This window comes from Dermacentor variabilis, chromosome 8, assembly GCF_050947875.1.
Source record: "Dermacentor variabilis isolate Ectoservices chromosome 8, ASM5094787v1, whole genome shotgun sequence".
NCBI lineage: Eukaryota > Metazoa > Arthropoda > Arachnida > Ixodida > Ixodidae > Dermacentor > Dermacentor variabilis.
This window is the reverse complement of record NC_134575.1, coordinates 13,593,775-13,608,388: the sequence shown is the minus strand read 5'-3', so window position 1 is coordinate 13,608,388 and position 14,614 is coordinate 13,593,775. Positions and strand designations below refer to the sequence as shown.

The 14,614-nt window shown below is 45.0% G+C and overlaps 1 protein-coding gene across 2 annotated transcripts in view; it reads right to left on the bottom strand.

Annotated features, from left to right (window-relative positions):
* Mgtor (nuclear basket protein megator) overlaps positions 1 to 14,614 on the bottom strand; it is a 123,173-nt gene that overhangs the window by 58,133 nt on the left and 50,426 nt on the right. For both annotated transcript variants that reach the window (XM_075701202.1, XM_075701203.1), the window contains exons 18-27: positions 11,719 to 11,919; positions 11,487 to 11,529; positions 10,285 to 10,347; positions 9,250 to 9,387; positions 7,500 to 7,597; positions 6,173 to 6,307; positions 5,797 to 5,871; positions 5,138 to 5,338; positions 3,362 to 3,616; positions 1,701 to 2,023 (exon numbers count right to left, since the gene is read on the bottom strand). In XM_075701202.1, the coding sequence (XP_075557317.1) occupies positions 1,701 to 2,023; positions 3,362 to 3,616; positions 5,138 to 5,338; positions 5,797 to 5,871; positions 6,173 to 6,307; positions 7,500 to 7,597; positions 9,250 to 9,387; positions 10,285 to 10,347; positions 11,487 to 11,529; positions 11,719 to 11,919 (1,532 nt within the window). The remainder of the gene's footprint in view (positions 1 to 1,700; positions 2,024 to 3,361; positions 3,617 to 5,137; positions 5,339 to 5,796; positions 5,872 to 6,172; positions 6,308 to 7,499; positions 7,598 to 9,249; positions 9,388 to 10,284; positions 10,348 to 11,486; positions 11,530 to 11,718; positions 11,920 to 14,614) is intronic.

The following is a 14,614-nucleotide window of genomic DNA, read 5'->3' as shown; positions in this document are numbered from 1 at the left end:
ACAGAGTATGGTTTTTCTTTTTCTGGGTGTCTACCAAGTTGACGTTTCCAAATTCCCCGAGTTTTCCAGGTTTTCCCTGAGCCCCTTTGCGAAATTCCCTGAATGGGCCAGAACTTTGTTTTATGTGCAGACAGGCTGACACCACGTTGCCCGATGCTGTCACTTTCTAGTAAGCATGCTGAAACAAAAAAAATGACTTAATCCAGTTCGAATAGTAAGGAGTAATATCTATTTTATTTAAAAAGAAAACAGAAGGAAGGTGTTAGGAAAATACAGCGAAAGAAACGGTAAAACTCATTCCAAATTGAGTCGAACATTTTCGAATACGAATGAAAAGGAGATGCATACATAAGTAAATATTTCTTAATATGAGCTATTTCTATCAACTGACAGCAAGCTCATCTGTATGAGGCCTGAACTTTGTCACAACTAAAGTTCTCTCTCAGCAGCTGGGAAGTCAACCTCAACTGTCCTGACATACTCTCAGCCCGTACACAACATCTCAGTGTTGTGTTTCACTGCTTAAAACAGTTTATTTTGGTTTGGATGAGGGGCACCTGTATCTCGGCGTCAGCCAACACTTAGTTTTTTTAGCTCAAGCTCCTTCAAAAAGGCGGCGGCACGCTTCCTTTCCCGTTAATTCCTCAGTGCGTCGGTCCTTCCTGTTCTCATCCTCCTTCTGTCACACGTTCACCCCATGGATCATTTGAAGCATCCTCTTGGTCAGTTGTAAAGTCAACGTCCGATTTTTCGGACTCCCTAGTGGCCGCAAAAACATCCGAAAAATCGGGCAGTCCGAAAAAAATGAATGCATGTCTCTAACTGCCTATAAGGGCTAAAATTGGCACAGGCACGCCCGCAAAAGTTCTTAAGGCCTGCCAGTACACTTATTAGGCATATCAGTGCTCGTACTGTGACAGGAGATGGGGGTGCACGCGCGTATATTTAAGGAATACATACTGTGTCCTGTGACAATTGCCCCTTCCCACGCTTGTTAAGCTTCACCGCCTCACACTGATGTAATGAGGCGAACCTAACTTTCGGAGACTGGCATTACGAAACGCGCTGTGTGCGCTCTGCGAGCTTCGAAGCCAATGGCGAAGATTACAAATGTGGTGTTGGTGCCATTGCTGACAGCGGCGAATTCTTTCAATGAAAAACACGGCACCGCACGGCAAGAAGCTTAACAGCAAACGTAGAAGCAGCTAGGTCTAACGCCGTGGTGGTGGCTACGGCTGCCGGCGGATCTGCGTGCGCTAGTGCCAGTTCGAGGCGGCGAGATAATCAAAATGGCGGCGGTGGTGGCTTTGATTAATGCCATTTCAGACCTGCAGTCAGGGCAATATACATTTACTATATGGAGTACGTGGTGGTGCCGCAAAGGCGTGCAAATTACGGGCATGTCCGAAAAATCGGGCGTCTAGAAAATCGGTCGTTAACTACTCTGGCAATACATCGTGCCGATGACACGGCGTCAGTGACGATTCGCTGCGATTCCTCTGTTACTGGAGCCAGCATTAATACAACTTTCGTTCCCTTTCAATAATGTTACAGCTAATTTTCCCTGATAGAAGCACAAATTCCCTGAGTTTTCCCTGAGTTTTTCCAGACTGTTCGAATTCCCTGAGAATTCCCGGTTTTCCCGGTTGGTAGACACCCTGTTTTTCTTTTGGCCAGGTGGTGCACTGCTCCAAACTCACGCTAGCTTGCGGAAGGCCTCTGGGTCGGTACGGCTTGATTGCTCGAGCAGCTGGTTGGTGCGTTGCTGCCAGCGCTGCACCTCAGTCCGGAGGAAGCTTACGTCCGCCTCCAAAGCCTCAGCCTGGGCGGCACGAGAACGGACCTCCTTGCGGAGAGGCCCCAGCTCCCGCTCGAGCTGAGCACACCGCCCTTCCAGCTGCTGCTTGCTGTCCACCAGCTCTGTGCGCTCGTCCCGGAGCGCTCGGTTGCTCTCTGTTAGCAACTGCACCATCTCCACCTTGCGGAGAAGCTCTGCATGCTGGGCGTCACTGGTGGCACGGGCCTGCGTGCAGGGTGACCATGTGAACTCGGGAAAACAGCCTTTCAAATACAATAGCCAAATAATCGGTGTGGGTTCTCTAAGGTGAAGGAGTCCCTAGCAAGCAACTCAAGAGTTCAAAAACGACTCGGAAAAAGCAGTAAGCTTAAATTTGGTTCTAATCACAGCAACCCTCCATGATGGCTCCTTCAGAGTAATGGGAACTAATCTTGAAGGATAGGCTTTTGCCTACTGCAGGAGCCAGAAACATCAGTACAGCTTGCTGTTGGACTAGTTCATATATGGTGTTAAGAGCAGAAACAGTCTAAAAAACGGGACGATAAGGAGAGACACACACAACACTTGTGTCTGTCTCTCTTTATTGTCTTGTTTCTTGCATTGTTTTTATTCTTAGTTGGAAACATGCCATGGCCATCAAAATTTCTACATCACCTACACGCACACAACTATTCATCCTAACCAAAACCACCAGCGGGGTGGTCATGAGGTAGATACTGGCGTGCAATACACATGAAGTCAGGGTTGATAATATTCTGTCGAGACTAAGAAAAAGATGCGGAGTTCTGCATGTCATGTAATGGATAACCAGTTATCTGTTAGGAAGCAGAAGGGGTGCCAAGAGAAAGAAAACACACTCAAAGGCGGGAGAGGGTTATATGAAACTACAACATTATAAAATTGAAAGGTATAAGATAGGAATGGCTGAAGCAGGACAGGGGTAACTGCTGAATGGAGATCTCTAGATGAGGCTCCTCTTGTCCTGTAGTGGACTTTTTAAAGAAATTCACGATGGTGGTTTTTAGTCATCCAGTGCCACTTAACCCTCAGGGTACATGGAGTTTTTCATAAGTGCAACAAATTCAACTTCTGCCTAAGCAGCACATTACCAAGCTTTAAATTTAAATCCTATTTATATAAGTTATGTTGCTGCACAGTTACCTTTTTTTATTTGGAATCTACAATTAAAATTCAGAAATGATAATTATTTAAATTAGTATAACCAGTGTTCCTTAGGCAACATGGCCTCTTATCACTGCCATTACAATCAACATCATGAATTTCTGTGTAGTTAAAAAATCATGTGGGCTTTTTGCAATGGTCAGATATGTCGAAAAATTAGACACACAAGCAACACTGACAGTCTGTAAGCTTTGCCGTGCTATCTGTCATGTAAAAACAAAACCTGCCGTAACACTTTAACCAACTTTTGAGTTGAGAGTGCAACCAGTCCACGGACGTTTCATATTCATGAATTATCTTGGGTATGAGCAGGAGTGTGCATCAGTGGACAGACAAGTATGCTCAGGCACGACACTTAGAGTTAATAATTTTGCCTCGTACCAGTGCCCGCTCGTGCTCAGTGCGTAGTTCCTGCTGCGCCTGCCGTAGACTGGCTGACCGATGCTCCAGCTGCACGGTGAGCCTTGAACACTCCGCCTCGGCTGCTTCGGCTCGTGCTGCCACCAAGTCTTTCTCTCGGCGCAGAAAGTTCACCACCTCGCGGAGCTGTTCCATGCTGCGGTCTCCGCCAACGGCACCAGCTGCACCGTCAGCAACCGGTGTCTCGGGCCATGTCTTCTGCTGCAGCACCGCCACCTGCAAACAACACAACCAACAGCAGTGAACAATGGAATTAAGTCACCTCTTTGCAGACTATAAGCACAGCTTGTTGATCCATGTTGGCTGAAAGATATGAACAAATGAATTTCGTATGACATTTTGGTGTTCTCCTGGAGAACAGTGGGAATTCCTTGTAAAGAAACTCTTGTTAATTCGACGCTGACGGGACCAATGAAATTGCAGTCTCTGCAGGCTCGAATTAAACAAATGGCAGAAAAAATGTCGAAACACACTTGAATTACTCGGTAATATTTGCTTTTAAAGTTAGCTTTGCCGCAACATAGCGGTATTATGCGGTGAAGCATACCAAGAAAGGTGCCACTGTTATAGCGTGCGTTCCTTTCACACACGCACATGCGCCTTCACAAGTCACAGTACGAGCTCCGAGACACCTGATAAGTTTACTGGCAAGCTTCAGAATTTTAGCTAGATCCTAAACATCTTAGAACGACAGAAAGCTGAGCTAGTTGGTAAGGATAGTTGCGTAGTTAGTATGGATAGTCGGCGTTCGTGTTGTCCACTTCTCTACTCATGTGTCCTGTCTGCATGCCTCACCTCTTTTTTGCATAATGAACCCTAGACATCCCCTCGACTTTCCAAGCTGTTCATCTTACTGCCCTATTTTTTGCTAGCTTTCCCCAAACACAGATGGTTTTTCTGCACTTTTTGGTGCACAGCGCGTGTGCGCGTATAGTTAAGAAATGCGTACTAGGCCCCATTAACGGTCTCAAGTACGAAACACACATAGTGGGCAAAACAAGAGCTTAAAGAGCCACAACATCAGGAACAGCTCTGAATAGTTGCCAGTATGCTTATTAACTGTCTAGATGCTTGTACTGTGACTGGAGACTTTGCGTGCGCGTGTGTATAATTATGGAATGCATGCTACATAATGTGACAATGACCCTTCTCTAGTCTTGGTATGTTTCACTGCAAGACAGGGCTGTATTGCCACGAAGCTGACCAGTCAAGCTCAAAATATCTGGCAAATGCCAATTTTGATATCGAAATAAAAGAAGTTTTGGGCCCATAGAAATGCCTGGGCATCTACCGGTACCTTTGGTCGGGGTCGAATTAACTGAAAAATCGAATTATCCGGAGTAGAATTAATAGAAGTTTACAGAATTGAAATTGTGTATAAACACACTTTGTTATATTGAGGTTCTAAATACATGGCATCTATGGACAAGAACTTATAAAAAGTTAAAAATACCTTGTTACATCGAGAATTTTGTTCTACTGAAATTTGTTATATCGAGGTTTATCTGTAGTTGATGAAGCCAAATAGTTTACTATGTCAGAAGTCTAGTAGGTTTATATTTCTTCAAAACACGCTTTCTTTGAGCTGCTGCATGAAGGTTTTTGAGATTTCGATACAGTTCTGGTACAACTCCATCAACACAATAGACTATTGACTCAACTGCCATTGGTTCGAAGGCCTTTGAAATGCCCATGTTACACCAATATTAAACTCTAACTTAAGCCACACGCACGCACCTGAGAGCTGAGCATCTCCATCTGCTGGTGCAGCAGGGAGTTCTGGTGCGACAGCTCCTCGACCCGCTTGGCCAGCGCGTCCTTCTCGGAACGTAGCTGCTGTTCCTGCTGAGACCAAGACTCACGAGCTGCTGTCAGAGTGTCCTCGGCACCCTTGGCCTGCTGCTCCAGTCGAGAAATGTCCTGCCGCACTTGATCCAACTGCATGCGGCAATGAAAGTCACAGAGGGCCACCCAAAGGAAAGCTTTAAGTGCTGCACAAAACGCAATAGCAGGTCTGATGATGACAAGAACGCAGATGATAGCAATGACAACAGGAGCAAAGGCGCAATGACGGCACTGACGATGTGCATGGCAGCAGTGACAATGGTAAAACGGTGACACTGACAATGGCATGACAATAAGGGGTATGAAGCAATTATCCTGACAAGGGGAACACAATAAAGAGCTTGTTTTGCAACGCTGGACTTTGTAAGAGACTACTTCCCATCAACTCCAACCGAGCAGCCCCCATGTAAAGAAACAGAGCACTGAATGGGCAAGGGGCAAATACTTACATTAGCGAACTTTTCTTTTTTTCTTTTCTTCTTTTAGGAGGGGGGAGGGGGCGCACTCAGATACAAGATAATACAGTAAAACAGTATGTTGACTGTACACACCTCTGCCCTCGTTGCCGAGAGGGCTTCAATGTCAGCCGCATGCAGCAAGACTTCTCGTTCATACTTCTCTTGGGCCTGCATGCCAAAAAAAAGCAAAAGAAAGAAAGAAAGCAAACTGATGAAGCCAGGCTAAATGATATGTGAAACAACAGGAACAGCTCTTCTTTCTATGAAACTTAGGTCATCACATATATCCATAGAGTAGCTTAACTAAATGAGTGCTACAGAACTAAGGTTTGCGAGGTCTGATAACTGCAGAAGCGAATGGATAATGTCCCAAGCAACTTTGTCAAAATTGCCACAAGCCCGAGCCCACTTGGGATAATGGAAACTGCTTACTCTGCAGCAGAATAACAAATGCACACAAGTCCCAAACCTGCTTGACAAGCGAATGCTGCACGTCCTGGTCAAGGACGTGCTCAGCGTCCCTCCGCGCTCTGTCCGCAACCTTGCTCTGGGCTTCGACCAGCTCGTTGCGAGTGGCTGCCAGCTGCTTCTCCAGATCTTCAACCTGCGCAAGAGAGATATAACGGCGTGTCTCATCATGAGAAAGGATGACACGACAAGCAAAACGTCTGGGAGCAGTGGTCGTAAAAACACAGTAACTTGTGGTAATTCGAGCTTACATTATTCAAAATTCTGGTTAAGTGGAACAAACTGACATCTCAGCTGACCCCCTACATCCCCTTCAGTTAGAACGTCTACATTTGTGGACATAGCTTCACTTGGCCACTGCCATTCAGTGGTGGCTAAGGAAATGCAATAGATACTGAGCTGTCCTCGTTTCACTTCAAAGTGCTGTGTATTGCTACAAATGACCACATTGCTAAAGTTACTATAATATGTTTGATAAGAATTTTTATGTGCCATAGTCAGGCAGCAAAGTTGAAAGAATCATTTTTCTTTTCTTGTAATGCATGCCGCCAATAATTAAATTCTACAAGTAATTCGGGCCTGTGATTCAATTCTTTTTATGAAAACTGCAATATCACTGGCTGCCGTAATCAATAGATATTTACTCTCCAATTATGATCGCTCACCAGAAAGTGCACGAAACAACATCCTACCACCTTGTCTTTCTTACAATGCAGTGTCAAGTACCTTGGAATAAAATAGCACCAGTTTAACACATTTATCAACAGGCTATAATTCACACTTGAAGGGTATACAGGGTGCCCCAGCTAACCTTAACCAGAGTTTAAAAATATGTGAATGCCACGTAGCTGGACAGAACCAAGGTAATGTTGTTTGCCGTCGCTTGGAGATACTCAAATTATTTTTTTTTCATTCTGCCTAAATAGACAATTAGTCTTAATTAACGAATAAACTTCTCAAATATTATAATTACATGAAAAGTGTCAGTGAGAAAATTGTAGAGCAACGTGAAAAACTCCCGATACAGCTTTCTGTTTCTCAATACACGTGCTACATAAAATTGTTTTTCCATGCAAAGTAATTAGAGCGGCCAGTTGTGCGACAATTGGTTCTTCTGGCAAAGCCAGAAGAACAAACTTCAGGCAAACACTAGCATTTCATGCCGTGTGGCGCCTGCGGTTCCAGCCCCGCATCGCCTGAAAACTCATCCTGTCAAGTGTGCCACGACCTGTCTATTTCTGGCACAAACTGCATAGTAAATGGCAAGAATAAACAGCAGAAAAAATAGAGGAGGGGGGGGAGCACGTGAAATGTCTGCAATGACGCACCTTGGCCTTGTTTTCCTCGAGAAGGCGCACCTTCTCATTGGCCAACTCGTGGCACTGCTGCTCCAACTGAGCCACCTTGTCCTCCAGATCGCGCTTTGCTGCAGAGCCCGTGCAAATGCAAATGTACAATGTAATAAACCTGTTGAGATACCTTTCATTATACTGTTTCTGGGTCAACGTAAAAACGAGCCCATAGCTACGAAAATTTAAGGCGATGGCTCGTTGTCACTCATAAACGGCTTTATTTCTTCAAGAACTGTCTTCAAGGCCTGTCTTGAAATGTGCATTATGGATTGCTTATAATGTTAAGTTGCCAGAGTCACAATCATATGCGATATGAGAGGTACTTCACTATATAACAAAAATGGCAGTTTTCAAAAAGTGCACCCATGCAAAACATGTAGCCCAAGCAGCCGCACACATCTGCATTATGACCAGCATTTCATTTCGCATAGCTACATCATAAGTGATATGCACATACCCAGCTTCTATGGAAGGGTAAATGGGAGTCAGAAAACACCATATTATATCCGGTCATAAGTAGTCCAGGCTACATTTCACCATGGAATGCATTATGTAACTGCGCAAACAACAATGGACGAAGAAGGAAACACAAAGGACAAGTGCACAGCACACAGGACAATCATTAGATCAGCGCTTGTTCCATGCGCTTCCTTCTTCGTCCGTTGTCGTTCACGCGGTTACATAATGCATTCCAATATCGACCACCAAATAGCCCGCCTCTCCCTGTTACATATGCATTTCACCATGTCGTTATCAAAGAGAGCATCACCATTATCATGACAGAGGATAACATGGTGGGTGGACAGATTCCTAGTTGAGCCGAACCTAGAAGATAAAAAAAAGATACCCTCAAGAACTAAGGTTAATTCCTTAACTAAGTACCCATTTTGAAGCTACCTGCATTTGTCCTTATGTCCCACAAGTAGACAAGCTCGTCATGTAGCAGCTTTGTGTCGAGAAGTTACCTGCCCCCTTTTGTAATTTTTTTTTGTGGAGCTCGCATGATTCAGTATTCATGCCACTATTAATACTGGGAAAGAAAAACTGCCTCACGCATGCGGCATCATGTTACCTTATTTGCCAAATGTTCCACAGTTCTGACTGACCAGCACTGCAGGTCAAGCATACATTGTGGAACAACTGTGTGCGTGTCCAGAACAGAAGCTCATCACCCTCCGTTATAGCCACATGCAGGGTGTACAGTGCCCCGGAGTGCATTATGTTACATTCGGCTGGTTCCTACCGCACAGCAACTTGTAGTGGAACGATGTGGAGCCCACTCTAGATTGGAAAAGGAGAAAGTGTGCCTGACCCGAATGTTCAGGCACTCGCCAGAGAAATTGGAGGCCATTAGAGGAAACACATCAGCGCTTCTGTTGTAAGCAAGGCACGCGGGCGCTGAGACAGTGCCTGCTATCGCTGTTACCACTGCAGCTGGCACCATGCCTACAAACAAAAGCTGCTTGGGCCACGTGACCGGCACTCCGCCAGATCTCAGCTGTACTGTGAGAGGCCCCGAGTACCCTGAGCCGGTGCACAGCGCTCTGAAAGAACCAGGTGAATGTGTTCTGTGTGCTCAATTCCGACCAACCAAGTGTAACATGTACCGCACTCTGAAGTACTCGAGAACCACCAGCTGAATGTGCCATAAGGAAGCCTCCAACATCAGCGAAAATAGAATAAGCACATAGCTTTTCTCACAGCAGTGGTAACAGAAACAACTCACCCTGCTGCACCTGTTCCAAAGCCTCACGGCAATGACCGCTGAGGGTGTCTTGCTCAGCGAGGCGTGCTTCAGCCTGAGTGCACACCGCCTGTAGGGATTCTGAGTGCTGCTGCACAGCTTGCAGCTCTGCCTGGAGTTCTGCAAGCACGAGTAAATGCAACGGGAATGAAACACCATGCACGAGAGTGACAAAGGAATGAAGAGGCACAAAAAGCAGGGCTCAAATAGCACTTGCAGAAAGAATTCCAAAGGTTTACAAGGCCTTCCAAGGCCCTGACAAGTAATTGCTCAAAGAAATGCTCAATAAGCCTTTCCCGCGTAAACCATCCCCAGCCACCACAAAAAAGACGGCTTTCTACCACCATGATGCGAATCGCATTAGGTTAGCTTGACTCTTGGCTTGCGTAAACCTCATGATGATGCATCTGTTAAGTCCGGAATATCCATCAAGTTCAAATTTTTTGGAGTCCAAGAAATCTGTCGGCGACTGTGTTTCCCCTGTCAGAATACACGGCCCTAGTTTCAGATTTGCAACCTGTTCTAATGCACACAACCAAAAGTGTGTTGCACCGTTTTACTAACAGCTAGTTAAAACTGCTCTAAAATTGGCCCTTTTCATGGAAACTTGAGTCCTGCAAACCTTTCATGTCTACAGTACATCAGCTGGTAGATTGTGGCTATTTTTCATACCCAATTAGTATGATCAGTTGTGCAATAAACGACCAGACCTTTTGCATATTTGTACAGAGCGTTCCCGTGAAACAGTTTGCCAAGCTAATGGCAGCACTGTCACTTCTTGCAGTTCCTACATACGAGCACAGTTTGCTTGCCTAATGACATGAAAAACGTAGGCGTGGCTATCATGATGAGACCATATAAAAGAGACCGATCCCAGCATGTGCATTGAGCATTTGTGCCTTCATTTGAACCACGACTAGTGCCACCATTAGTTGGGCAATTAAACATTGCAGGGAAGCACACTTGCAAATTTGGAAAATGGTCCATTTAAAGAGGCAAAGCATTGCAGGGGCTCACCTTTGACCTTTTCCTGGGTCTTGGTCAGGAGGCTCCTGAGTGAGCTCACTTCTGCTGACTCAGCTGCAATACAGAGGAATGTTGTCATAACCAAAAGATCACAAGGGCCATGAAAACATCAGTAACGAATGTTGTCACAAACTTCGTTGTGCAAAGTTAAATGTGGTTAGCTGCACCATCCGAAACGTTCAACAATGTTGCATATCACATCATAATAAACTGATGCGATAGGTACTGCCTCTCAGAGAACAGGCACACAGACCTCAAAGGTCAAAAGCAATGAAATGTCACTTCGGCTAGAGTTATAAATTAGCGGTACTATATACTTTCGAAGCAATCTCAGCAAAGCTGCAGGGTTGGTAATTGTTCGGTCCTTTATTATGACCAGCCTTTATAGTAGATGGTGCAGGAACCTGGAGAGGTATTCCGTAAGAGTCCACCTAGTGGACATGTCCATTTCGTCTGCTGCTTGAGTGCTGATTGGCTGTGGCACCTCACTGCTGCGGATGTGCAGCCCAGCCCAGCCAATCACAACTTCAACAGCAGACGAAATGGACGTGTCCAATAGGTGGACTCTTGCAGAACAATACCTCCCCAGGTGGTTAACAAATATACATAACTCAGATTCCCAAAACATGACCTCACAAATTTTCCATGAGTATCTGGCATCGTATGTCTCCAAGCTCACACCCAAGCACCGCGCTGATTCTCTACATTCAAAGGCCTAAGTCATTTCCAGAGAGCAGTATGGCTGCTTTTTTCTTTCTTTCTTTCTGTTTTTTTTTTCTAGGGGGGGTGTCTCGTCCTAACACATGAGCTCGCACTTTAAATGCAAAATTATGCACAGAGGCTGCTCTAGTACCTACACAATTTGAAACTAAGCTTTCGATAGAGCCCACAATTTTGTTGCAGTTGCTCCAGAAGAAGAAAAAGAATTATGGTGTTTTACGTGCCAAAACCACTTTCTGATTATGAGGCACGCCGTAGTGGAGGACTCCGGAAATTTCGACCACCTGGGGATCTTTAACGTGCACCTAAGTCTAAGTACACGGATGTTTTCGCATTTTGCCCCCATCGAAATGCGGCCGCCGTGGCCAGGATTCGATCCCACGACCTCGTGCTCACCAGCCTAACACCATAGCCATCGAGCAACCAGAAGAGAGCAATGACTGGAGAATTCGGCATAAAATTGCAGAGCTCACCTGAGGCTTCGCTGCGTGCTAGATGCGACTGCTTTTCACAGAGCTGGTAAGAGAATAGAACAAAAAACAGTTTCAGTATAGCAGCGTCAAAACTCTGGACACACAAGCTTTTCATAATGCTTGAGCAGCTAGATCATTTTCTCATGCAGATATCCACCAAGCAGCCAAACAAGACATTCCCACAAGCTCTGATCACTACGAACGACAAGCCATAGAAGAACAGCACCCATACTTCTTGGCGCGCCTGATGAAGCTGTGCATATGCATCCACCAGTTCGTCAGTGGATTTGCGCGACCGCTCCGCCTCCGCCACGGCACGTTCCTGGGCCTCACGCAGTTGCCTCTCCCAGGCAGCTGCCAGCGAAGCCTGCTGCTCTGCCTGTGCCTCCAGCTGTCGTTGCAGCGACTCGCACCGAAGCTCCAGGTGGGACATCTGCACCACAAGTATGACAAAAACTGACATCAGGCGACACTACACAAAAATCACTAAAGACTTGAGCTTGGACCACAACGAATGAATGGACAGCGGTGTGCCTCTATCAGTACAGAAGAGAATGCTTTACACGAGGGATTGTGTTTCAAAAAAGCGTTCAGGCAAGTGTTTTGTTTGACGACTCACTGGATGTAGATATTGGGTTTCATGCGCAGTGTGACTACACTTAGAAAGTATCAAAACAACTATATTCCAGTGACATTACGAACAGTATTGCAACTAACAGGCCTACCAGTCATAGACGACAAGCTCCTGCTTCTAACTGGTATTAACATATCTTTAAACAAACAGCAAGTTGTAAACTGCAAGCAAACTACAGGTCTTGCCTCTATGACCAGGTTGCATGTAGAGAAGCTTCAAGGTTACAGTCATACAGAGTATAAGTCCAGTGGCCCTAGTTGCCTAATCATTTATCCTCAGGGGAAGCTTCAAAGAGCAATGATTCATGAGCCACATCTCTTTCCCATATGTTCTTTCCCTTTCCAACACCTTGGGAACGAAAAGGTTTTGTAGTCCGGTTCACTCTGATGAAGGCCAGGCCATGGGTCAAAATGTTAGTAAAATTATAGTAGAGTTAAACCTTAATATACCAACTTCAATATAATGAAATTCTCGATATACCGAAGTATTTAACTTTTTTAATCTCTTGTCCATGGAACACCTTGTATTTAGAACCTCAATATAACGAAGTATGTGTGTATGCGATTCCAATATAATGAAATTTCTCTGCCACCGTCTCGATTTCTGGCATGCGTTTTGGCAGTAGCTGCACATGGCTGCAAGCACAGCTGAGTGCATACACAGTCACGCACCCTGCTTTAGAGGTAATTTGCCACATGTGCAAAGAGTTGGTGTGCCAAGACAGTGCATCATCATGTAAGCTATCTTCCTGCGCATGCAGTATTGCAGGTTGCATAATCTCAAGTTTCAGTGAGCCATTGGAGCGAAAAGCAGAAGCATTCGCTCTCCGCTGCTGGCGCTTTTCATGATAGTGTCGTCCCAATGAGGGTGACACTATCAGCCGTTAGGGTGCATCGCCTGAAAGCATGGCTGGCTTTGCTTAATTCATAGTGCAGATGTGAAAATATGGCCGACAAAGCATGAAACCGTATCATTCGTAGCTGACTCCCAAATTCATCAAAAGGAATTGTTTTCTCACTCAAATTTGCTTTTTTTTCAATTGTCTGATAATTCAGGAAATTCTGCAGCCCCTTTCCGTGCAAGAACAATTTATCGGCATACTTATTTGCATAAAAGGTCGAATTTCAGTACAACACAATTTTGATATAATAAAGCAAATTGCCAATTTTACCGACTTCGTGATACCGAAGTTTAAGTGTATTTTTGTTGTTGTTAAACATGAGAATATTTCTTTTGTGACTATTTCTACAGTTCAGCACACACTTTGTACACACATATACAGTAAAGCATCTATAATACGTACCCACTCAATAATAATTCCTGTTTAAATATAGCTGCAATGAATTCCCAGCCCTGTTGCCATGGATCTTAATGTATTGAATGATCGTTTAAGTCATAGTTGCATAACGCATGCAAAATGGTTAGTGCGTAGTAATTACAGTCAATGTCCGATTTTTAGGACTCCCTAGGCACTTCAAGAACGTCCGAAAAATTGGGAACATTGAAACAAAATGAATGCATGCCTTTTTACTGTCCTGATGGGCTCAAATTGCCACAGGCACATCTGTAAAGGCCTGCAAGTACACTTGTTAGGTGTATCAGTGCTCGTACTGTGATAGGAGATGGTGGGTATAGACATATATAATTAAGGAATACATACCGTGTCTTGTGACAATTGCCCCTTCTCACTCTTGGTAAGCTTCACCGCAATACTTCATGTTTGCTTCAACAATGCTGTCCTGAGGCGAAGCTGACTTGTGAGCCAGCATTATGCAATGCACGTGCTTTCCGGGCTTCGAAGCCGTTGGTGAGGGTTAAAAAGGCGAAGTCGGCACCATTGCTAACAGCAGCGAATTGTTGTAATTAAAAACACGGCACCTTACAGCAAGAAACTTGGTAGCGAACGTCCAAGTAGCTAGGCCTAGCATTGCCACTGTGGTGGCTACGGCTGCCACCTGACGTGCGTGCGAGAGCGGCAGTTCAAGGCGGCGAGATACTAAAGATAGCGGCGGTAGTGTCTTCGATTAATGCCATTTCGTACCTGCGGTCATGGAAAAATGTCCGGAAAAACAGATGGCAAAGGTTTTTTGCGTGCTAAATTTCGGACGTTCTTATACATTGACATATGCGGTACGCATCAGTGCCGCAAAGGAGTCTGAATTATCTGGCATGTCCGAAAAATCAAGCATCCGGAAAAATCAGTGATTGATTGTACTTCATTTTCTGGCATGTACAAGCATGAAATTGGTGAAATGTAGTGCACGCAGACCATAAATAACGAAATTGCACAGCACGGACCTTTCCTGGACTGCAGTCGGCAGTGACAGTGGCATCAAAATGTGATACAGGCAAACCCACTTATAACAATATTCAAGAGACACAAAAATTTCTTTGTTCCAACTGATAATTCTTATAACGGAGTTGCATGAAAAAATCATAATAGGGGGATAGCAGGGCTGTTGGGAGAAAACTATAATGGCGGGGAAGCCAGTGC